Source organism: Alligator mississippiensis, chromosome 8 (assembly GCF_030867095.1).
Source record: "Alligator mississippiensis isolate rAllMis1 chromosome 8, rAllMis1, whole genome shotgun sequence".
NCBI lineage: Eukaryota > Metazoa > Chordata > Crocodylia > Alligatoridae > Alligator > Alligator mississippiensis.
In genome coordinates this window covers 8395966-8422143 of record NC_081831.1, presented here as the reverse complement: position 1 = coordinate 8422143, position 26178 = coordinate 8395966, and the positions used below count along the sequence as shown (strand labels likewise).

General features: G+C 45.3%; 1 protein-coding gene across 3 annotated transcripts in view; it reads left to right on the top strand.

The window, feature by feature from the left end:
* Positions 1-14764, top strand: part of HLF (HLF transcription factor, PAR bZIP family member) — a 41139-nt gene extending 26375 nt beyond the window's left edge. For 2 of the 3 annotated variants that reach the window (XM_019494394.2, XM_059732074.1), the window contains exons 3-4: positions 6414-6634; positions 10185-14764. In XM_019494394.2, coding sequence (XP_019349939.1) covers positions 6414-6634; positions 10185-10403 — 440 coding nt within the window. In that variant the 3' untranslated portion in view covers positions 10404-14764. The remainder of the gene's footprint in view (positions 1-6413; positions 6635-10184) is intronic. The other variant, XM_006263281.4, reaches the window with a different exon arrangement.
* Positions 14765-26178: the final 11414 nt, after the last annotated feature.

Genomic DNA, 26178 nt, shown 5'->3' with positions numbered 1-26178 from the left:
CCCGGGGTTGGGTTTTTCCTGCAGCCTGAGGACTGGTATCTCCTGCACCGTGCATTGCCACTCAATTTAGTGTACGAGTAAAGTACGTTCTTATTATCTATGTAAATGTTTAGATTTCAAGACCGCACTAAAACATTAATAGTATGAGTGCTAAGTGAAAAGATAAAATGTGGTTTATATTAATGGCACCTGGCAGTTATCACGCAACAAAGCTATTGCGATACTGCCCTAAAATAAATTGCCAGGCTTCCTAGCGCTCCTTTCATTTAGCCCCTCTCCCTTCCATTTTTCTTGTCCTGATTACTGCATGGGATGAGAGCGGTAATAATAGATTAGGGTTTAAGCGGGGACAGGCTGTGATTTGGTGGAAGAAAACTACCCTGAAGAGCTGGACACCTGCCAAAGGGAAAGAAGACTCAGAAAACGTATTTACGCTGCAGTCGTGATTCTCAAGGGCAGCTCCGCTAGAAGAGGATGTGTGTCTGTGTAACGGACACAGCAGAACCGACAAACTCAAAGCGCATTTTAGTTGGCAGAAGGAAGTCTGGTAACTGAAAAGGGCCTAATTTATTTCTTGTTGAGCTTCTAACAATCCTAGTGAATCCCCTGCGTGCAGACAGGGAGGGGAAGCTAGAACAAAATAGAAACGATTGCAATATATTCTTGTTTTTCTCCCCCATTTTCATCTGCATGTTCTGAACTGCAAGGGGGTGGGAAGAGAGGGTTTCCAGCACTGGAGTAGATTTGGGAGAAGTAGAAACTGGACTTTTTTTTTTTTAATGTTGTGACCACTAGTAGGCTCTGATCCTGAACTCGCTCTCTGGGCTGTCTTGCAATACACCTAAAAAGCCGTCAGCAAATAAACCCATGACAAGAGTTTATTCTGTGGTGTTAGTGTGCCGTGTGCTGTAGCACTCGCAACTGGAGACAAATGTTCAAGTCTCCTCCTACTGAGTTATCCTGTGCCCTTGGGCATGTTCTTTAGTTATTTAGGTATACAAAAATATTTCCATGCCTGCCAGTTGGGCTGTTTAATTAGCCACGGCAGCAAATAAAAATTATTACATCTAAGCAGCTGTTTGATGACTGAGGTCAGCGGTTCTTAACCATCTGGCCCCACCAGTGGGCTGCAGATGGGCGTAAGGGTGGATGAAGAAGCGGGGTGGGGAGGTCAGTCAACCCTCCTCTGAATATTTCTGGCACCAGACTAGATCATGCTTGTAATCCCTAATTTACAGGAATCAGTATAGCCTCTGTGGACAGTTTTGACAGATGGGACTAATTAATTAGCCTGGTAAAAGCACAATGCAAATGCATCTATTCTGCTTCTGTTCCAGAGCTAGCAGGATGCGCTGAGCTAGTACAGGTGCAGGGGACAGGGCCTGTGGGGCGACGCAGAAGAGGTATAGAGACTGTGGAGCTATGGGGGCAAGAGGAAAGATGAAAAGTGGGTTTGCAGGGAGGTGGGTTGTGGGACAGGAGGAGGTGTGGGGAAGGAGTGGGGAAATGCGTAAATGGTCCGAGGATGGGCTGCAGGCCTAGGTAGAAGATAGGAGAAGAGCTGCAGGATCTAAAATTCGGAAAACCACTCACCAAGGGGACACAAGTTGGCAGCTTTGATCCTTTCCGCAGTGAACATGTACAAATAAATTGCCACTAGGCTTCCCCACTGCCAGCCACAGCAGCAGTGTCTCTATGGGTCATGAATGCTAAGTTATCCTCACTATTACACCTCGTCTACCAGTCTGAAAAAGTTTCCACCATTGCTAATGCCTCCTGCCGTCACACTGAGGGTGTTTGCGAAGACAAGGTGCCAGTGGGGTCCATGGCTATTAGGGTTGCACAGATGTGTTGTGAGTAGGTTTACATGGCCTGATTGCCAAGGTGGGAGCACACTTATGTGGCCTGATTGCCAAGCTGATTGCAAAGCCCGTGGAAGCCTACAAACACTAACGCGGTCATCGCTGAGCCCCAGCAGTGCTGCCCCAGTGGGAAAGCTTTCAGACAACCAGCTAATGGGGTGTGACTCCTGCAAGCTGGACCTGAGACGCATCACTGGGGCAGCCCGAGCAGAAGTTTCTACAGTTCCCTATAACTTACTTCCAACTTGCTTCTTTCTTCAGTGTCAAAGTCTTTCCCAAAAGAGCTCAGCACTCAACATCCCTCAGTGCAGCGGTCACATTTTTCCAAGAAACCGAGCGCCTACCACCTCCCATTGAGAACAGAGGGTACTAAGTACTTCCAGACATCTGACCCTTCATTACAGACCCCTATTGAGAAGCTTTACACTGTTCTGAAAATTTGGCTGTATTTATCGGGGCTGAGACCTTTAAAAACAAAACGAAAAAACTCTGGCTCCTTTTGCTCAGCGCTGAGATGTCTCGTGTCCGCCTGGCCTTGGCAGCTGGTACCATGGGCTTCCTTCTTGGCTGACCGCTCGCACACCACAGCCTCTGTGGTCTGTTGACCATCTCTTTGCTGGATGTTGTGACAGCTGCAGTGCTCGCTGATGCGAGGATTAGTCCGCTGGGAGGCACGTGACCTTTGGAACAGTGTTCTCATTTGACCTACCCCTGATCGGGAGGCATTGTAGAGCATAAAAATAACACCCTGCGCCAATCAATGCTGCAGAAGGGTGCACATCCCAAGTGCCATGCAAACAGGGGAACGGAGGGTGTCGGGCAGCATAACGTGAGCCCACGTGCTGTACGCTTGCAGAATAAGATCTGCACTAACTCCGCTGCAGCCCACACGAGCATGTTGAGTTACAAGCTCCAGCACCACGTAGATGCAGTGGCCACTGGCCAGTAAGCTAACAAAGGCAGGTTCCTGGCTAGTTTTACTGGCAATACTTGATAGAATAAGAGAAAGACACAGTGCCAGGAGTTGCCTAATGTAAAACACTGGACAAATAACCGATTTTCCTTCTTCTCATGCTGGTTTTCTTAGTTCCTCTTAACACTACTGTCCTCAGTGGCATTACTACTAATTTCTTTTGGTGTAACCACGCTGAGAATTGGGCCATTAGAGCAATGAACCTTTCCAAAGCCAGTACTTTTGGATGTCTACATGATTCATATACATGTAATAGTATTCTTCTTTTTTTTTTTTAACTTTGAAGTACTGACCAGCTTTGGACATTGAATGAATTTTGCATTGACATTGCTTCACCAGTGTGCACATTATAGGCTTGGAGCCCTTGTCACTAAAACTTGTGAGTCGGTAGATGTGGAAGGCGTGTTTGTGAGGAGTGTGTGGAAGACTCTTTAGACTTGCTCTGAAATTTGTTTTTTCTCCTTATGGAAACGTTCCAGTTTTCGACTAATACCTTCCCAAACAGTGTCAGATAAAAGCCTTATTTTAACCAAAATACTGCGATGGAAAAAATAAATTTTCCTAGGGAAGAGATGATACTTGGAAAAAAAGAATCAAACACCTCCTTTTTCATCAAAACCAGTTCACAAGGAAAATTTTGCCCAACCCTAATTGCGACCCATACTTGTATCAAAGACCTTTATATGTTTATTCACAAAATGAGTTTCCAACGCTGAGCTGAGCTGGAAATGTGTCTCTCTCTCCTTTGAAAGCATATGCAGGCCAAACACACAAAACATGTTTTGTATTGAAATAATTTAGTTTGCAAATTGGGAGGAAGAAATCGTCCTGGGAACAGGGCATGAGTTTTGGATTCAAGAAGTCCAGATTCAAATCCTTGCTGTTTTGCAGACTTCTTGTGTGCAAATCGTGTAATATCCGTGTCTCCATGTCCCATCTGTAAAATGGGTTAGTAGTCATGCCCTTCCTCACAGGTGCTTTGGGTTACAAGAGTAAATGGGCGAGAGCTGCTCATATACCGGGGTAATAGGGGGTGCATATAGATGGATAGATAGCGGTATCCAAATTTGATCTGGATAAAATGTAGAAATATTTAGAAAACAAAGCTTGGTTCAGTTTCATTAGAAAGCTAGAGGCCCTTTTCAAAATGCTCTATGCTTTTTGAATCCTGCCCTTCACCAAAAAATACATGAAAGTATTCAGGTTTTGGTGCATTCCTATTTTTAATGAGGAATTTACAAGATCTCTGTGTTTGTGCCTGCGATGAAAAATATCTGCCTGCTCTAGTCTTCGAGATACAAATGTGCTGACATCAAAGGAAACTTCCCTGCATTTAATCCTTTAAATAAGCCTGTTTCTTCCCCAGTCCATATATCTCAAATGAGATTAGCCAGCCATTTACAATAAGGCTACAAAAAGTGCCTTTAGCTTTACTGAGCCTTTCTGGCTGGCTTTCAAATAGTTAACAACCTGGGGGTTTTTCCACTTTTAAAGGCATAAGGAGGTGTGAGACAACCGCGGTTGTTTTAAGCTGTGCCCTGTCCACCCAAGGGAAACGGCAAGCCTTTCCATGACACTTTATTTTTTTACACAAGCCAAAGTCTGGTATGCTCTGCCTCATTCCTTAATTTTTTTATTTTTTTTTTACTTCATTTTGCTTCACTTCCTAAAATGCATCTGAATTGAATTTGCCTTGCTACATGAAAAATAAAGAAATCTATTAATCCCGCACCGCAGCCCGAAGTCAATAGCAGGGCTCTCTGGAAGGGAACAAGTAGGTTCTCTCTAGTAGCGTGCATGCTCTTTGCGACCTCTAATGATTTGGCACAACGATTGCAGCTGCTGCTGCTGGGCTCTTCCGCAGCAAGCTGTGCAACTGAGTTACTGTCATCCATTTGGCCATGCACTGGCTTGAAGACTATTTCTGATTTTATTAATGAATCACAACAGGAAACGTCCAGTTTTCAACACTGTGGTCTTGGCAATAGCGTGCCACATCCTGAGACAGACAAGGAAGCACTTTGCTCTTGGTACAATGCTGGTAACTGAATTATTTCTCATGTAAATTGATATTTCTTTCAATAAAGAGGCTTTGATCCTCCTGTGTTCTTCTCTTGAGCCCTTCCTAGCCTTTCCTGAAATCCGATTTTTATCAGTGCTGTTTTTAAACAGGAGTTACAAAACTCTTGTTTTCTGCGACCAACCCTTGGTTTTGCCCTTTGCAGTTTCCCCCAAATATTGTCGCTGCATTACATAAAAGAATATGCTGTGAATGCCCTTGATGTGGAGTTAGAAATAACATTTAAAGAATTGGGGGCTTTTGGTACTGATCTGTGACTGCTGCAAATGCATCAGCAAATATGGACACGTTAATGGAAGCGGCAGTCTGTTTGTAAAGTTATAATGAAAGCCATTGTCTCCCCAGTGACTGTACTAAAATAGTCAAAACGCTGTCAAAAATAGACACCTCAAGTTAGACTCCTTAATCCAAAGTCAATGGGGCTTGAACTCCTAAGTCACTTAGGTGCTTTGGAAAATCCTACCCTTGGGCTCCTAAGTCTTTATTTCAGTACTGTATCTGCCTTTAGGCTCCTAGTTCCAGAAACTTTAGTTAATGTTTTTAAAATAGATTGAAATGCAAATGCTGCCTGAACTGGAACTACAAGGTCTGGCCCAGAATGAAATATGTTACATTTACCTTTTGTAATGATATATAGACCACACACACACTAACTAGTAAATCAGATCTACATAGGATTTTGCATCTGCAGGTTATATGGCATAACCACATAGATTCGGTTTATATTAAGGAAGTTTTCATCAGTCACAAGTGGCTGAGACCTGAACAGTGGAAACAGGAAATGATTTTTAATCCGACTGTTTAAAACTCTGGGGCAGAGGGTGTTTTATTCCATTTTTCACACCCCTTTAACCCACATCCACAACAACAGTAGAGGAAAAGTCCTCTTTGTTAAAGGTTATGACATTTTCCCACCTCTGCAAAGAAACAGTTACCTGGTCCTCGCCAAATATCAAGAATAGGACAGATGATACTTGGTATTTCTTAAGTCTAAAAAAAAAAAAAAAAAATGCCAGAAAAAAGTTGCCATGGGGCATAGCTATACATGCTTTCTGCTGTGCAGGTAACCTTTATGTAGCCTTTAATATTGTCAGATACTTGTACCGTTTTTTGTAGCATTTGCACAAGAATTGGAATTTGTACAGTCCATCCTAAAACTTTCAAGAACGAGGTGTTTCAGAAAGGCTTTTGCACCAGTTACTGTGCTGCCATAAATGCAACGTACTGTTTCAACCCCAGCTAAATTTGCACCTTGCTTGAAAAGGACACATAAGCAAATGTGCTTCCAAGAAGAGTTGGGAAGAGTATTGTGTAGGAGGGAAGAGCAAGGGATAAGAAATCAGAGGCGATGCTTAACCACAGTATCTCTGGAGGATACTCAAATATTTTATAAGGAACAGTTCATTAAGGTTTTAAAGATGCTCTAAGGTCTGTGACCATTAACATTACTTGCTTTTTGGTTTATAGCATGCCTTAACACTTTCTTTTGTTCTTGCAGGTCAGATCTTGCCAACAAATCGTAACACACCAAGCCCCATTGACCCCGAGACTATCCAGGTTCCTGTAGGCTACGAACCTGACCCCGCAGATCTTGCCCTTTCCAGCATCCCTGGCCAGGAGATGTTTGACCCTCGTAAACGCAAGTTCTCTGAAGAAGAGCTCAAACCGCAGCCAATGATTAAGAAAGCCCGCAAAGTCTTCATTCCAGATGATCTGAAGGTAAATTGGAACTGGTGACCACGTTGGTAGGGAGCAAGCGCTGGCAGCTCTGATCTGAAAATGCAGGCTCTGAGCCTGAATCTGTTTTCGTATGCTGATGTGAATCTGCAGTGACTCCTCTAAACCCAGTGGAAGTATGCTGTGGCATCACATCAAAGCATGAATGAGACGGAGGGGAAGGGTAGTCTTCCTGGTTGAGGCCCTAGACTGTAATTTAGGGGACAGGTTCATTTCCCATGTCTGCCAGAAACTTCCTTTGTGACCTTGTGCAAGTCACTTAAGTTCAGGTCTTTATTTTCCCAACTGATACATCCTTTCACCCACTTTCGCTCTGTCTCACCAACCTAGGCCACATCTTCAGCACACCCGCAAGCCATCTGTGCTGCTCTGCTCTGGTTATGCTTCCTCAACTAGAAGCAATATAGCCTCTTCTACGCGCTGCCGCCTTTAGGTAGCATGAGGGGAAGGACAAGCTAGTTGGTACCGTCACTCACCTTTGCTGATAAGCCTGTGCCGTGCAGAGGCAGCTCTCGTGCTTGGGGTCCAGTAGGCTATCCACAGCAGTACGCCCAAACATGGTTTTAGGTTGTATTAAGGCAGGATCAGACCCATGTCTTTCTGAGTGTCCGCGCAGTGCCAAGCACAGTTGGACCCTGAGAAATGATGAAGTGAAGTTCCCAGAGTTGTGCAGCAAGCTTATCGTTCCCTTAGCTCTGTTTGCAATGGAGGATAAGCACAACACTGCAACCTCGCTCTCCCTGAATCTATGCGGAAGGGTCTTAATTAATCCAACTGTTGTACAGTGTGTCAAGACAGCGAGGCCAATATTTTGGCCCCCTGTTACATGCCATTCTCACTGTTGCATTGGAGGAGGGAAGGGTACATGTATAAATTTGCTATTAAGCTTGAGCCTTTGCCACCACCAAATTTATCCTCATGACTGCATTTTCCACGGGGCTTTGTCACCCAAGGCTGAGCCCTGCCATACTTTAGCGTGCGAATGAGCCAAGCCCCATTGATGTCAACAGGGGTCTCTGGATTTAGCTCCAGGGTCATGGATTGACATGTGTTTACATCAACGTGAAGGTGTTCGGGAAAGAGCGGATGTCACGCGCTATTTTTGCCCCTGAGGAAAGCACTGCCAATATCAAGTGTCACTGCAAAAATCATATTTCAAGTGGTAACTAAATGAGGTGTCGCTGCCTCTTCCTCCACAGCATCCCCAGCTTTCATTCATACATATTTCCCAATAATAGAAAATGACTGCACCCCAAGCCAAGTCTCGCAGTGCCATCAGTGCCACCCCACTGAGAAGACGGTTTGTAGTGAGGGGGCTAGCTGCATAAAATGCGGTCCAAGTTAGACAGCTTACCCAAGTATCAGAAAAGTGGCGTTTGCCCCACAGCTGTGATCACTGTGCTGTGTTGTCTCCCATGTACCACTATATATCAGGTTACATTCAGAGTACGCTGGGAAAGTAAAAGGAGATTGCCGACAAAGTCACCCTTGGAGTGTTTTGTATTGGAGAGGGATAACTTTGGTATCCTCCCTACACAGAGACTTTGAGTTTCAGCGTACGATTGAATGCAGAGTTCGGGGCCTCCTTGCTCATCTGAGATCATCATATTGGTTGGCCTTGGCTCTTAACCAAATGCTGGTCCCAAGCCTGGTTTCTGCCCCAGCATGCAGACTGGCTGTTGAGTCCTGGAGGAGGGTAAGAAGATTAGGCCAGACAGTTGTCTCTGGGCTGCGTGTGATTTTAAAATGCCAGCTTTGCCTCTTTCAGGCATGGGATTAAGGGATTTCCCATAGCAGTCTGTTAAAATAAAGATGGGTAAAGCCTTGGAGGGGGGGAGGAGATGCACAAAATAATAAATTCCTTCAAGCTGATTTTTTAAGATGTTTGGTGGGTCCCACCTAAGGGTAGGTGGAAGGAGATTTTGATATGCTAGGCCCCGTTTGCCATTTCCCTGCACCTCGTAGGCTCCGTTATGCAGATACAGGAGGTGTAAAATTCTTCCACGCCACCATGGACCCATTTTGCAATGGCTTGATGTTGCTGCCAGGGCTGCCACAAGGTGCAGAGCAGCTTATCAGGACTAACCTGCTGAGTGCTGACAGCAGGTGCAGTGTTAAAATATTTGCCTCTTGCATGCAGCCTGAGGACGGGTCTCAAGACCGAGGTGATGTTCTGCTCCTGCCCGGGTGCAGCAGTTGTTGCAGAAGCAAGGGAGAGGGGGGAGCCTCATGAGTGCCTCAACCTTGTGCTACCAGGCAGTGAAATCCATAGGCGCTCTGAGCGGCGTTAGAAGTTGAATTCAAGTGTGCTAAGATCCAAACAACGCCAACATGACTGCACACTTCTTTCAGCCACAGGTTTATACTGTCAAAGGGTGGAAGAATCAGGGGAAGGTAGCTGGTGACGTGTCTTCTTTGATACGCAGTCTAAACTCCTAAAGGCAGCCTGAATTCTTATGACGCCTTAACACTGTGTACAAACTAATCCATGAACCATGCTCAGGACGGCGTGGGCAGCTTCTGGCAAACGTTCTGGACATGAACCCGTGCATGGTTGTAAGATGGATGGAGCTGCAGCAACCGCAGTCGGCTTTTATTGCAGCCTAGCAAGCTAAGCACAATGGCTGCTATAAGGATCTGTGTTCCCAGCACCTGTTTATGCTTTCCGTGTCAGGGACCCCCTTCTTTTAAGCAATATGATATCAAGCAATAATCAGTCCCTACCTTAAGGACTTGCAGTCTCCTTAGATATTGGAGAAAAGGATGCAGCAAACAGAGAGTACAAAGTAAGTGGGCACCAAAGCTACTGAACTGCTGCTATTTCGTGAGAAGCTGAACAGAAAGGCAATGGAGAGAAGGGGAAGGTTTGAAGATCGAGGGGAACTAGAACAAGGGTGGTGAGAGAAGAAAGGTGGAGGATAGGTGGAATGAGAGAGAGGCGAGGAAACTGGAGCAGACGAGCTTTGGCTAAAGCCAGAGCTGTTTGGGGCATTCTAGATTTGCACTTCCAAGACCTGAGTCAGTGGCACTGATGATGTTGCTCTCATTGCACGAGGTTTTAAATCCACTGAAATCGGTGGCAAAATTCACTTCGACCTCAGGAAAAAGCTGAGGGCTCCTGTTCCCCTGATCTGGCAGCTACCAGCCCCCTCCCCGAGCTCAGCCCCTACCACAGATGCTTGGCGTGGGAGTAACCCGAAGAAGAATAAGGTGTGTTATTGCTAGATATGCTCCAGGTGCCCATTCGTTTTTCTTCAGGGAGCCAAGACAACGGTGAGCTTTATTATAAAGGCCTAATGGAGAAGTCTTCCTGCGTGCCCACAGGAGGGGCTACGGTATATAGATGTAGATGCCACCCCGAGGACTGGCACCGTCGGTATGCAGGGGGCAGTGCAACAACGGTCAGCGAAATACCCGCGACCGAGTCATCTCCACGGACTGAAACGTGACTGAGAAACAGCTCGGCGCTTTGGGTCGTTCTTGGTTTGCTGAAATCTAATATCTCCATTTCTTTCTCTTTGTGCTTAATGAGCAGGATGACAAATACTGGGCAAGGCGTAGAAAGAACAACATGGCTGCCAAGCGGTCGAGAGATGCCCGGCGGCTGAAGGAAAACCAGATTGCCATCCGCGCCTCGTTCCTGGAGAAGGAGAACTCCGCCCTCCGCCAAGAGGTGGCCGACCTACGGAAAGAGCTGGGCAAATGCAAGAACGTGCTGGCGAAGTACGAGGCTCGGCACGGCCCCCTGTAAACGCCGGGTTGCTATATTTTTTTTTCACCTCCTCCTTTTTTTGTTGTGGGTTGGCATTTGCCTAGATGGACAATGTGTTTCCTGTTTGATAGCACCACGCCCAAGCCACCCTTTCTGTCATCAGCACTTTACCAGAAGCAGAAACAAAACTGACGTACATTATTTTTCGTTTGCATGCGCGCGCGCGTGTGTCTGCATGTGCGCACGCATGTGTCGATGTGTGCGTGCACATGAGTGTGTGCGTATCTCAGCACTTCCCATTTCTATGAAGCCCTTTTCAAAGGGTGCCACATTTTTACCTGGACTGTTGAGAACTGCCATAGTAAGCTTTTTACTCTATTTTCTTTTTCTTTCCCCCCCAGTGCTGCTTCAGATTAGGAATTTTATGTTATTATAACCAGTTCCATCCTCCTGATTTACTTGGAAAGATCCCAGTATAAATAAAAAAAAAAAAAAAGGACAAAAAAAAATAGATCTCAGTTTTCAAGAGTAACAAGCTATTGTTTAAACATGTCTAATCAGAAAAGTTAACAGGCTACTAAAGTGCACAAAAACATAATTTTACAACTACACTGCAGAAATATTAATTTATAGATTGCTTTTGTTGTATTTTAAGTTTTGGTGATAATTGTCTTCAGATTTAAAGTGCCGTTAGACTGAGTTAGTTATACCTACTATAGCTCCAATAAAGACTTATTGATATCTGTTAAGTTTCCTTTCATTTCCACAATCCCCAGATAGATAGGAATATAATTAATAGACCACAGAGTGTGTATTTTGCACTACCTGTACCTAAAGCAATAATCCTATTGTACGCTAGCGCATGCTGCCTGGGTGTTCCTAGTGGACGTAGGATGATTTCCCTACCTAATAAGAGTTTTAAATGTCTTTTAAATTAAAACAAAAAAAGAAAATTAAAAAGAGACCCATTGAGAAGAGCATGCTAGAAGTATCCCTGAAAAAGGGTCGTGGGGGAAAGCGAGATGGAGAGAGGACAATTAATTGAAACAAGAACAAAATTAAAAAGTATCAAATCAGATTTGACCTTGACATTTTTTAGTTTCAGGTAATTTTGCACTTCTCAGAGTTCCAAGTTGTGATTAAAGACTTAAATACAGGGTTTGTTTGGGGGTTTTTTTTCCCATTTTTTTGCAATATTTTCTGTGGATTCTCGCTCACTGGTTTAAAATACCTTTTATTCAATTAGAAGAGACTATTTTGCAAACCCAACTTTCCTAGTGATTGTCATTTTGAATGTGTCATGAACTGATGGCTCTGAACTTTATTCTGTTGCTCTAGCTCTCTGTTTGCTTTTGAAAATACGTTCTGTTATAAAGTGGACTTTTGAAAATGAATGTAAGAGACACTGGTGTATTTCAGAAGGGGATGGTGTTGTCATATACTGTGGTTAATCCAATCAATTTAAATGTTTACTATAGACCAAAAGAATAGATATTATAAAATGTATAAAGTTTATACAGAATAATTATAGTATGTTTTTGTACAGTATTTTTCAAGTACAAATACTGACAATGTATTTTGAAAGACATATATTATATATAGCAAAGAGAAAAGAAAAAAGCTATTCCATGTTTAAAAAATATATAGCAAAGATATATATTCACCAGTATTGTACAGAGAGGAAATGCTTTAGTTGGTTGTTTTTTTTCCATTTTTTTTTTAACTTTAATATTTTAAGCCTGCCACTGACACATCGGCATGTTTTGCGCTTTAAATTAAATTTTTATGAAAGTAATATGGCTTGCCAGGGTGCTTCATATTACTAAAACATAAGAGGCTTTATTATTTTCTATTAGAAACATATAAACGTTCTCTAACACTGACAAAGCACAACATGAAGTTCAGTCAAACAGATATTGGACAATGCAATATTTTGTAAAGGCAGAAAAATAAAATTACTCTCACGCTCATTTAAAATCCGCTGCTGCTAGAATTGGTTGCCATCTGAAAACCTTTATAAATAGCCTTGTTCATTGACTTGGCTCTACGTACTGCAAACATGTATTTACATGTGGGAAAAATATGGTGCTACATTTCTGGCGCTCAGTTTTCTGGAGTTTTTGACCTTTTTTCCACGTGAAAAGGTTATTCATTCCATTAATTCATATTACTGCTTCAGGAGATTGTTACAAAGGACTCAACGTTTTGTTCGACATTAAACATATCTGTTCACCAATGGCAATTTTGCAGTTTTCTTCCTCAAGCATGTACCCCAAATCGTTACAGTCCTTTAACACAGGGTCCCTTTCTTTCCGGTGGCCCGATTATTTCAGCGGATTGAATATTCATGTGCTGCAACAAAGTTCAGAATGAGGAAAGTGAATTACTTCTCAGAGGCCAGTATAAACTAGATGAGATGAGTGAACTATTTGGACTGTAAGTGTTTGATACAAGTCAATCCATCTACTGACTGTGAAACAAATGGATGTTTCTAAAAATGTTCTTCGGGAGCGGCAGGGTGCAACACATCATCCAGCAACAGGGATGCACTCTCAGCAGCAAAGTATAGTGCAAGGGTGATTTATTGTTAGGGCCATTTCAACTGCAGAGGTTGCCTTGATGATCATCAGCTGGTACATCAGTAGCTAGGAAGCCCGGGTGGATTGTCAATCCGTTTGTCAAAACGCAAAAGTATAGCTGCAAAAAGTATAGATGATCCCTTGGTCTTTCTTGGGGGGAGGTTTGGGGAGAGCAATTGTCTGGCTATCATAGATGACACTATTGGGGCCCAAGGGTGGGAGGATGAGCATGATAGCCTTTACGTTGTGGGCCAGAGGTTCCTAGCAGCTACCTCGTCCAACACCACCAATGTTTCTGAGTCTGTTCAGGTGCCTTATATCTCAGAGTCATCCATGCTGCTGTCATAGAAGGAAGGTTAGCCAAATGGGACCTGCACAACAACGTGAAAACACAGTGTTTGACTTGGAGAGACTCAGAATAAAGCAGGAAGGGCTGGTCAGTCCATAAGCTAATACTAGAGCTACACCCTGAAGTGCAGCTAGCACTAACGTTATGTCAATGTTTCCATTAAAGCCGCTGTTGCCACCTCCACTTCTCAGATGTTTATAGCTCGGTCATTTAAGCTAGGGCCATCAAAGGAGCCTAAGGGAGTTAGACATCCAACCCTTTTAGGGGGATATGTGTACTGTCTCCTTTGAAAATCCCAGCTTTAAAATCCACAATCCTAGACAGAAGGGTTGGGAGGTTCTCAGTAGGTCATCTAGATGTCACTTAGGCCAACCCCATGCTCAGGGTAGGATCCTCCCTAACTAAATCATCCCAGTGCATGCAAACAATTGGGATACAACTTGAAATACATTTTTTTTTCTCCTAGGTTATATTTCCAAGATATAATTTTTTTTTTAATTGGCTTGTATTCAGCTTAGAAAGGCACTGTATTTAGGATGATCAGGATTCGGATGGGGCAGGTCTCCTTGCTCCACAGGTATGCATAGGTCTGTCGGAGTATAAGGTTGCTTAAAAACATCGAAATAAGTCATGCTAATTATAACAACAGCTCCAAAAAGAGCCCCTTTGCAATCTATTAAATAATAAAAATGAACTTAAAATGCTTGTTTCTTGCTGGATCTGAATAGTAAATATTTGGAGTGGGGGGGGGTGTATGTTTGGTTGTTTTTTTGGTTTGTTTTAGTGTTGTTTTTTTTTAAAATGCTACTTTTCAAATAAAAGAAACTAATTTTAGACCTGGTAGTAGTTCTCATCACCCTGGGAGCTGGGGTTTTTAGCACTCAAGAGCCAGCATCGCAGAATGAAAGTTCTGACTTTAATCCTCAAAAGCAAGAAATTCAGAGCTAAGGGAACCAAGCTGGGACTGATGCTTAACTCATTCTCCTGTGCCTCCCTACTGTAGCACAAATACACTACCTAACGTCACACGAGCTCTGCCCAGGCTCCTGTGATATCGCTACAAAAACTGGATGAGCTAAGTACTGAAAGAAGAGCCTTCATTTCTGAATTAACTTGCTTCTGTGGGTTTGTTGGCCTCTGTCACTCAGAATTGCTTTTTGTGTGTGCTTTATAAATATATATATATATATATATATATATATATATATATATATATTATAATTAAAAAAAAAACAAGCGGTGCAGTTTATTTTTATTGTTTTTTTTTTATTTGAAATAAATATATTTAAAAAATAAATAAAAGTGATCAACCATTGTATTTCTGGCAACACCACAAGACAGCAGCTGTTTAAATACAAGTTTAACATATAAGATCAACTTAATTGTATGACATGAAATGGATTGCATCCTGTATGCTGTTCAGCCCAAATCTTTGTCTGTTATTCTTAATGTTTAATAAACTTTTAAATTTTTCTTCTCTCAGCTGCATCTTTCTTTAGCGTGTCAGAGACCAGCCTGGACTCCTATAGCCTGTGCGCAGCCTATGAAAGGTCCCTTCGCACGTCCTGATGGCTCTGTCACAAATCTGCAGCATCTCCTTTTCATTGCAATGAACTGTTCTTCTGTAAAAAACAATGTGAAAGTATTCCTAAACCCCCTGCCATTGCAAGCCATCCAACCTTTGAATCCACAGCTGTTTCCCTAGTGGCTAGCCCAGGGGCAGGCAATTATTTTGGGCGGAGGGCTGCTTACTGAGTTTTGGCAAGCCATTGAGAGCTGCATGATAGGCAGTCAGGGGCAGCTAAATATTGTCTAAATTTTTTAGGGTCTCTGTGGGCCAGATAGAATGGCCTGGCGGGCCGCATTTTGCCCACCCCTGGGCTGGACTCTACACTTTAACTGCTAGTGAGGGTTGAGCATTTAGGATCCTTGCTCAGGACAGCAGGTAGGTTCCTATCTTTGTGGGCCTGCAGTAACGCCTGGCATTATTTGCTTGAACTATCTATATGGTGTGCACAGTGACTACGGCTTAGTGGACTTGAGCTAGCCTGGGGACTAGCTAGCGAGCTGCAACAGAGGGGGACTCCAGTTGGGCTAATGAGCCTGCTTCTCAGCACAACGCAATTGCACCCTTGGATTTAGGCACCTCATTTCTACATGAGTCACTTTTCGATACTTATTTTTTGTGGCTGGGGTGAGGAGTGGGAGTGCTAGGCCACAGGGGGCTGAGAGGTACCAAATTAAGCAACAGCTTCTGGGAACTTACTATAAAGACCTTCAGCTCTGTCTCATCTCAGGGCTCGGCGGGGGGGGGGGGGAAGGGGGGGTCTTAATAAATATTCCCTCCAACTCAGAAGGGAAGAAGCAGCAGAGGTGGTTAATGGCACGTCCTCCCATCCTTTTCACTGCTGCACCAGTAGGTCAGAAGTTTGTCCGTATTGTCCGTGCTGCAATGGAAGCTTGTTTTCTCCCTTATTTTTGTGTCTTCCCATCTGTTGTATAGTGATCTCTCTCTCTCTTTCTCTCTCTCCTGTCCTTTCTATGATAGTAATCGGACTACCCTGACTTGGCCCGCTTCTCGGGTGACCAGTCATACATGCATTCAGTAAATGTTTTGTTACTAGGCGCAGTTAAACAGGGTTAATACACAGCCAGCACAACCTTTAGAGACATGACTTAATGCATCCATGTGCTTCTCCTTGACAGCGGAGGGGTTGCTATGTTCTTGTCCTGTCTAACAGGCGTGGAGGACCAGGACTCTGATCACGCCAGAACTACCATCAGACTGGAATAATTACTGCACTGCCACTCCCATTGTACACCCCTGGAAGAGGTCTGAGCTTTTGAGAACAGCAGTGCATTGTGTGGGCTATCTTCAATTTGTGGTCCATTTATAACCCCCAGATCTTCTGTGGTGCTGGTGCCTCTTTTGTACTGAGCGCTAGCTCTCTTTCTCGCTCAATAACTTAGGGTTTTTTTTGGATGCAGTCAGTTGTAACAATAATTAAAGTAGTAAGTGCACTGAGTACTGGGACTGAGGAATACACTGAACTAAAAAAAAAACCCCAGTCTGGGTTCTTTCTGCTCCTTTTATCTTCACCAGGAACAGCTCATGGTCAAACAAAAAAACCCTCATTTGCTATTTGGGTGAGGAAGTCACAACCACAGCAAGCAGGACCGTGGCTGATTTTGCTACTCCGTGCTGGATCAGCAGTGGTGCAGGACCTTGGGGGCTGTGACGCAAGAAGCTACAGCTCTGGGGCCAGATGTGGTCGGGACAGAGGCAACAAGACCCACTGTCACCTGTCTGATAAGCACCATTGGTGTCAGCACAACCTGGACCTTTCATGAACTCTGGCACATACTTAAAAGTATGCAGGGTTTAGTGCCGCACTTGCCCAGTAGCATCTGTATCTTGAACAATGCCAGCAGCAGTGTCTCCGCAGGAAGGGGAAGCTGTGAACTCAGCTTACTAGGAACAGAAGGAAGGCAACCAAAATCAGCTCCTTCAGCAGATGCTTCTTTCAGGCAGGATTCGGGTTATGGCGCCCCTTCTCTGCCTTATTTTTCTTCAGCCTGGCCCGCAGAGGAACCTAAAGCAAGCTAGAGGTTGCTGTAATGTATACCACCCACTCCCAGAGGCCAGCCAGAGCACAGCAGCTGCTCCCTCTCTTGCTCTCTTTCCCATCCCCAGCACAGCCTCAGCGGCGAGGCCAAGTCGGGACAGAGTGACATCAGAGCACCCCGACCCAGAGGCAATTCATAGCTGGACACGAAAAGTCAGATTCTGCCAGCTGAAGACATGAGCAAAGAGAAGAGTTTGGCTCCCCTCGCTGGGCAGCGCGCGTACAAGCAGCCCAGCTGGCAGCCAGGAATCAGAGGACCTCTTTTGAAGTGCTGAGATACTGCCTGTCCTAGCCGGCGAGCCATAATAGCTGCTTAATAATTATTTCTGCAACATCCCCTTTGCATTAATAAGGATTAAGCTACAACTGGTGTCTTGCTCGCCCCTAATGGCACAGCTCGCGCCGAGATGCAGTCGAGCATTTCTTCCTCCTGACCTGCCCTGTATGGAAAAGCCGGGCGGTGTGGGAAGCTGAGGTCAACCAATCATTAGCCCTTCCCTACACTTCATTACCACCCTGGGTCAATGCTTGCTTCACTGCCTTCCTGTCCTGGGAGGCAGGAGTAGACCTCACTAAGCCATTTGTGTTGTTTTATCCAACCAAACTTTTGTTTCATGGCCTCGCCACCCAGAGAGGCGCTTAATAGCTGCTCCAAAATTTTCTCTCTATCTCTCTCTTCCTTTCTCAGTGAACTCATCCTGCCTCCCTAACATGGATCGTCAAGCTGTGGCCTACAGAGCACGTTCTGGCTGGCCACGGGGTACAGCCCCGCTCTTTCACTTGTTCCTGGTTGCTAATAAGCCCATAATGGAAAAGTGCATGCAACACTTTCTTTGGGGCATTTTTGTCCCCTTTCCACATAAATGATCACTCTAGTTGCTATTGGGTTATGATGGGAATCACAGGCAAGTGATGGTCAGCATGATCACACATGGGAAAGGTGGTAGCTTGGATCATGAGCCACTCTCCCTTGTTGGATGTGGTTAGCGCTCAGGAACCCAAAGTATATCTAGCCTAGCATTGGAGGAGAGAGCCCAGTCTAGAGGAGTATCAATCCTAATACAACAAGGATAAATGAATGAGCAATTGAGGTCGACTGACAGATACCAGATGTTTGTCTACGTAATGCAGGCTGGATTTGGATGTGACCTCTAGTCCCTTACTTATCTAGATGCCATGTTCTTTTCATTGAAAGCAATATTAATTCAATGCTTAGGGTAGACTCAGATGCCTAAGTCTCTCTCTCTCTCTCTCTCTCTCTCTCTCTCTCTCTCTCTCTCTCCCTCTCTTGGCTTTTTTTAAATTTTTTTTTAAATCTGGAACCTAAATACTTTCCAGGATATGGGCCAAAGAAACTATTAATGTGTTCTGAGCTGTAAAGTGAGAGGACTCTTGCACATCTCTTCCTGAAAAAGATTAGATGCATCCTGGAACGTGGCATTACATAAGCAGAGAGATTTAAGCCACCATTTTTGGGGGGGGCGGTGCAAGAGCGCTTGCATTATGGTGAATAACAAGAGGTGTCGGCCTTATGCCTCAAGTCGAGCTCATCTGTTTTGAGTTGCATCATCCCCTGATGGCTCATGGAGAGGACACCTTTACCCTACAAATATAAAATGTAAACTGCCTTTGTTTGACCATGGCTTCAGGACAACAGCCGCAACCCCGACCTCATGGTTGGCTGTTTAGAGCAGCAGCATCAAAGGTACAGCCTGTAGGCTGGATCCAGCCAGCATCTGGCCCCATCCCCATGCTGGCCCCATACGCTGCCTGCAACATGCATCAGGCCCGCCCTATGCTCTGTGAGGCTGGTCTCGGGCACGTTGTGGGTGGCATGCACAGCTGGACCGAGCACAGCTGCACATGGCACGCCAAATCAGCCCCATACCCAGGATCCAGCACAGCCTGAGGACTGACCTAGTGCCATTCATCCTGCCAGCAGCACCTGATGAGTGTGACACCCTTGCTTTAGAGCCACCGCACTGACCCAAGCCCTCTCACCCTCCATGGGAGGCAAAAGAAATGTTGGTTGTGACCTTGGAGCCATGTCGGCACAATAGCCCAGCTGCAGCACCCTTGAGCATGACTCTGTGCAGGCTGTTTCCTAAACCACAAGTAGGCTAGCATCTGTGTGGCACTTCAGGTGGCCCATTTAGCCCCCCCCCCCCCCCCCCATGACTGACAGTGCCTTTCTGTGCCAGCCGAAATGCGACTATACCTATATTGTTTCTGGGCTAAAACGCAACCCAGACGGACAGTGCGTTTGAAAGTACCACTGCTGGGCTTGGGATATAGGAAGAGGGAAGGTCCCATTGTTCAGCATCACCCCCTTTCATTGCCCTGAGCCCTATCTTATTCTGTGCTGACTCTGGAGAGAAGGAAGAGCCCATTGCATGGTGCAGGTAGGATGTGAGGCTTATAATAGGCAAGGTTTCCCAGGAAATGAGGCTGAATAGGAGCTACATGACCCTGCCTTATCCACTACAAATATTTAGGACAACTAACTTTTGCCTGGGTGAGATTAGTAAATCAGGCAACAGGTATTCAAGGCAGCAAAAAAATAAAGATGAGGCCAGTTGTACACACTTTCCTCATACAGCCCTGCCCAAGGAAGTCAATGGGACGATTCACAGGAGCCTCTCATGAGTTTATTAACCCGCCACACCCCAGGGAAGTAAGCATGATGGCTATTTTACAGAGGGAAAAATGGAGGCACACAGGCATTAGGAAATATGCCCAAAAATGTTAGCCAACGCCCATTGGAAACTCCACTGAACTCACCAGGCGCAGGATCAGGGCTTTTCGGAGATAGGGACACAAGGACGCTAGTCACAAATCGTTGGGAGGGGAGGAACTGGCCAAGGGTAGGGAAGCCAATATTGGATGCCTGGCTTTCACGTTCACGTTCGTCACAGGCTGCGCAGAACGCTGTCTGCTGAAAAGCGTATAAACCTGGAAACTAAAACTAGCATTGCACTTGGCGTTTAGTCATTTCTGTTTCTCCCCGTCAATCAAAAGCCTTTGCCTTTCAAAGGCTTGCTTCTTGCCTATAAAACAGCAGGTCCTTGACATGGATTCATCTGTTCACACTCCCGTTTGCTCATACATTGGCCTGGAGCAGATAGTCTTGCTTAAAAATATATCCTCACTGCAGTGTGCCACTGTGCTTGTTTCTGGTGCTTCCAAGATCGTACGGCAACTGAAGTCGATGCCTTTCTCAGCACGGTTGAGCACTGTCAGTTCAGAGGCAACGTCGCATCTGGTGTGCGTTGGGTGAGGTTAAGTGTTACAGCATGGTCCATTGGATGTAAAAAATGGGCCATTGTTTCCAATGAATGCAAAGTGGATGGCGCTGACGTTGAGGCCTCAGTCCAAAATCCTGTTTAGATTAAGACACTGCACCTCCTGTTAGTGATTCTTTGTTAAGTTGGTGTCGGGCTCTCCGTCTACAAAACCCGTCTCTGTGAGCGATGAGAAATCAATTCAAAGTCAAAATGTTGGCTTTGAGGATAAGCACTGCCCGAGAGCTAAATGCTACTTGTGCTGCTAAGCAGAAAAGCAGCTCCCACTAGGGCTAGGACAGCGAACGCTTCCCTCTGATGTGTCACTAGGTCTAAATGCACAGTGCAAACTACATCTCTGCAATGAGAGTAGACAGGGGAGGGGGGCATTTCTTTTCCGCATGTACTCTTGCAACCTCTTTTTTGGCCTCAGGGCTAGGAAAAAAAATCACCCCTCTGCAGTTTGCCTGACTGCTGATTCATGGAGACCCTCGGTACAACTCCTGCCTTTCAGCTTCTTTGTCTTCTTGTGGGTTTCGTCCAGTGGGCGTTAATTAGAGTACGCTCTTTCCTGCGTGCGAGTGGTAGGAAAAGAAATAAATGAAAAGGCATCCTAGGAACGAGAAGCTGCTGCTTTGTTTCTAGCTAAAGTGAGGCTTAATGAAAAGAAATTACAATTTGAGGGCCAGGCAGCCATGGATAAAAATCAGAGGAAAGGATTTGAAGCGATGCTCAGAGGCATCAGAACTGCCTTCAGCCCGTAGAGAGGCTATATCGACCTGGCCTCTAGTGCAGGAGTGAATGGGGCCATCGGAGGAGGGTGCGAGCAGTGGAAAGGGAATAATGTGCCAAATGTGAACTTCTCCCTCAGCAACCAGCAACCTCAGCCTGGCTCTCAGACACCTGAGCATTGGCCAAAGGTGTCTCCTTTTCCTCCCTAACATAAGGACAGAGTTAAAACTTACAATATAATGTGATTTTTTTGAGGGTTGAGAATGGTATGTGCATGGGATTGTTATACATGCAGAAGATGTCTGGAACGTGCACACAGATGTGCGCACGTGAAAGCAGTGACAAGGATGTGGTGGGCACAATGGAGTTAGAGGAGGAACGATTTCCCAGATTTTAAGGGTTTCTGCTGCTGCGTGTTCTCCTTAAGCAAACAGGAACAGGTTGCTCTCTGTGGAAATGTGCATACGTGTGTTTAAGCAACGTATCCCTTCCTAGCTCCTCTACCCATCTCTTTTTACATTGGGAGCCATTTGGAGAAAGATGGTGCCTTTTCTTTGGAGAAAAGAAAGATCAATGATAGCAATGCTCATGTGCAGCTCCATCTCCAAGTTGCCCCATAGCTGCAGTTTTAAATTGCTCTGGATACCGTTGTTGCCATATCAGACTGCAACCTCTGGCTTGCTTCCCAGCAATCCATCTTTTACCACAATCACATCACGGCACAATGTGCAGCCTGATTTGCAAGCTCCCGAGTTGTCAGTAGCTTCTCCATCAGGTCAGCGGACTGCGTGTGTCCCGCACGGCGTGCAGCTGTTTCTACGTTTGCATTACAGGAACGCCGACCAGGTATCTCTATTGTGACTAGACGGTTATTCATGCTTCACATCCAGGTTCTGGAGTCACTTCCTGCTGGTTACTCAATCTGGGGCATTTTAGCAAATCTGAAGCACCAGCCCAAACTCATCGTTTCAAGGGGAATGTGACACGCACACAAAATGCCACGGATCCTTTTTGCAGCAATACAGTCTGCTAAGTGGAATCAAATTCCCCGAAAATCTTGTTATGGCTCCACACCCATCACAAAGGTGCTCAAAGAGTCAAAAGCCCCCCCATACTCCTCAAATGTGTAACCATAAATCTCAAATATCGGAATACCCCAGGATATGTCATGCTCTCCCCTTCTTCATCATTCCCTCCTGGCCCCAGGAAAGTTGCTACTGTCAAGACAAACACTGATTAGTTTGTGCCCGAAAGCTTGCTAAGAAGAATTATTTCCAACTATTTGAGTTGGTCTAATAAAAGATATCGGATTTACCCAAAGAACCTTGTTTGCCTGATTAGCCAAGCTTTCAGAGACTCCCACAACAGAAAGCAAACCCAGAGAACAGCCATGCAAAATCCCCATTACGGAGGCTTCTCCCAGTTCTGTGATGATGATGATGATGGGTGGGTAGCTAGATGTAATGGCCATTTGCTACCATGTTAGGTACATGCCGTTCCAGGCTAAAGTTCATGTAAGCTACATTGTAAGGGCAGCTGGTCATGGCCTAAAGGGAAACATCATGAGGTGCATGGCAGCCTGCGGGTCAAATACAGGGGGTTTATAAAGTCCCTGTGCAACTTTAAACTGTAATAACTTTGGATATACACATGATAGACACAAACTGTAAACAGCACTTGAAAACATCATTCATTAACTCATATAAAAAAAACTAGAAGTCTTGGTTCTAAAATGATACCTTTTATTAGACCAACTGGGAAATTGCAAGAAAAGAAGTTGGGGGTTTTTTTTAGGATACTGTAAGCTATGCATAGGGTAAGGATCACAAATGCAATTCATGAAACCCCTCAGCAGCAACTGCAAAACGTTTTCTATGAGCTGGAAAAATCGGATGCTGTATCAGAAAACATGGCCGTTATGTTGAAGTCTAAAAATTTGAGCTGTATTGTGTAAAAACATAATGCATTATGCTTTTAATTGCCAGTCACAGTTGGCTTCTCTCATGCGTCCATCTGAAGTTATTAAAGTTTAAAGTTGCACAGGGACTTTATAAACACCTTGTAAAAGTGACAGGTATCCTAGGTGTGCAGTCTGCACTGCTGCTGCGTATCTGCTTTCAGGATTGAGCAGGTGCCGTTGCAGCCCTGAGACGGACAAATACACAAGGCAGGGGGCAAGCTCCCTCTCTTTGGCTAGGCAGCCAGTCTCAAATAGTCTTTGTAGACTTGTACAGAAAGGGAAGGACTGGAAGATTTCCAGAAAGCGGGGCTCAGAGTCTATCTCTGCTGTACCCTGCCTTCCTGCCTCCTGCGCTGTCATCCTGTCTGCATCAGGGCACTGGATTTGTCCTTCATCTCCATGTTCACTCAGGACCAGGCTGTGACTGTCTTCCAGACCAGGGGGTCCCAAACTGGTATGCGTACCACAAGACATCTCTGGGGAGATATACAGGAGAAATTGTTTAATTGCCAATTATTATTATAATGAAATGTGAGGGGTTAAAATACAAAACGTATGCTGGTAGGGGTACGTGAGCAGCTGGTAAACCTGGAAGGGGGTACACAATAAGAAAAAGTTTGGGGACCTCTGTTCTAGACTAAAGATCTTCAGTTTTTCTCTAGGTCACACTCGGAAACCCACCTTTTATAGTCGGCCTATGCCAGAGTATCCTGAAAGTCTCCGTTCAATCTGTTGAGGACAGTTTCCTGTTTTCAAGGCTTAGTGCTTTGGCATTTTGCAGGAGCCAGATTCTCCTGGAGTAAGGGAAATCAGCTGTTGAAATCTGGGCCCCCAGAGGGATGGTCAGAGCTTTAAAAGGGTTAGAAGGGTGTCACGGTAGCAATATGAATGCATCACATCAGGTGCTGACCTCAGGCAGCCTGCATTTAAATACAGGGGCCTATGAGCTTCATAAACAGAACTGAGTAACAAAGCCTCAAATATCTTATTAGCACTACGATCACGGTTACAGGAGCACCTTGAACAGCAGCACAAAAGGAGATCGGGGCGCCATTGTGTTATGTACTAGGCAACTCATCTACATAGGAACATTTTTTTGCAAGAACCGTGATAAGAAGTGAAAGCACATAAACTCATTTAGACAGAGCATGGTTTTCTAATTAATCCAAAATTGCTCCAGTCAACTTCCCCATGTCACCAAGCCATGACCGCCCCGCTCACAAGCTAAGTAGAGAAGACGGACAAAGGTTGGGAAGGGAGGGGAGGTGACTTTGCCAAGGTCACACAAAAAAGGGGCAAGAAAGGGAATGGCATGAAGAAAGAAGCCTGAGACAGCTCCTGGGAAGAGAAGACAATGTACTTTAGTTTGGGATGGGGAAGTTATAACCATTAGTGCAGGGAGTGGGAAGGCCGGATCATGCCTATGACTAAAGAGAGGCAGAATGACGTCGTCCTTAATGCCAGCTCATTTCTTTTGGCTTGTGCCAAATGCTGGTTGCGTTTGATTCCCTTCAAATTACATGCAATCGAGGGACTCTTCCTATTCTGGCATGCACACAAGGTCCCCCTTGGACCTTGCTGGAGCAAAAGGGAGGCTGACAGATATCACTGCTATTGTGCTGAGCCTTTGGTAAAGTGTGCTGATAGGCCAAAGTGCTGGCGTTAGGCACTTCAGTCTCTTCCGTGCTTTAGCCCATAGCTCGGGGGATGCTAAGAGAAAACGAATCCACCTGAGAGAACTTCTCTGGATCTTGCTGCTAGGACCCTCTTCTGTAGGGTCTCGCTGCACCCCCGTCATTAGGATGGGAATAATGGCACTTCACTACCCTACAGAGCGTTGTGAAGATACGTCTGTTGGACGATGGGATATTGCAGAGAGAGGGGCCTATGGAAGTACTTACAATAGCTGCTTCCAGGTGAATGCAATCTCTCCCTCTTCCTCCAGCAAGAAGTAATGGGGATGGACCCGTGATAGCAATTTGGTAGAGCCCTGCATGCTACCCTACAGCCTTCACCTCTTCTGACTGCTGTTGTACATCATGTGAGCTGAAAACACTGTATGCAGATGCTCCACACGTCACCGATCCCCAACGTCAGACTGGAGCGCAGGAAGCGGGAATGTCGTCTTCTAACAGCGAGCAATTATACTTGTCAATTGGCTTCCTGGAAATCAGCAGTGATTTCCTGGCCTCGCACTCTCACTTGATGCTGGTTTTGGCTTCTAGTTATCTTTTCGCTTCCCCTCTGGAGTGGGTCGATAATCCCTCTAATTCAATTTCTCTTTTGGAAATTTGGATCTTTAAAATCCATGTGTAGATCCAAAGACTTTTTTTTACTAACAGTGACCATCTCCTATTTCATTTAACTGTTGACGGGGCAGGGAAGAGAGATAGGCAGCCATGCTAGTAAAACTTTATTTGCTGCAGGTGTTTGAAATGCCGCTGAGGAAAAGCCCTGCTGGGTTGTTTTTTTAAGGAGAAAGGTGGCAGCTCCTCAATTATATTTTATGGCTTTCTCTTGTGTGTGAAGCCTGTGGATCGAATAATAACTGTTAGGAGATGGAGCCAAAGTTTTTAATGAGTTTGGTTTGCAAGGAAAATAGCTTCTAACTCTTTTATGGGCTTCCAGTGTATTTAAGCCATGAACACTAAGAAGTCCGCAGTTCTAACCAGAAGGCTAAATTCTGCTGCTAATGATGTTAGTTTACGGCTGGGTTAATGCTGCTCTATGGGATGATTCCCAATTTACATCAGTGCAGCCAAAAGCAGAATATGACCAGGGTCAGTCTGGGGAACCAGCGGGCAGGATTTCATGCATAACTGCCCAATAGCTATTGCTCTAGGTGGCAATTACAGCCATTAGCACTTCCAGCTGTGCCCTCTTCTGAGTTTAACAGCTCCAGGGGGCCTTGCAAGAGTCAGCAATTGGATGGAGAGTCTCAGGGTCATGTAGGAAGTGGTGTTTTGAGTTAATGTTGGATAAGTACATCTGCTAGAGGAAAGGGAGGCTTGTGGCATGCCCCGGCCCTGGGATGGGGCTGCTGTGATGAGCCAGGCAGCCTGGCCACAGCCCCCACTTCCCCCTCCTTCCCCATGGGCAGCATCTCCTGGCTGCTAAGCCCCCATGAGCATGGACACCGACCCCCGTGCTGCCTGGCTGGCCACAGAGTTCCCCACTGCCCCAGCCTCTGCCCCTGCCCCCCCTGCCCTGCCCAAATGTCAGGGATTTTACTTTACTCGGCTGATGGGAGCAGGGGGAGGGCGATCTGAGCCAGATTGGTATTCGGC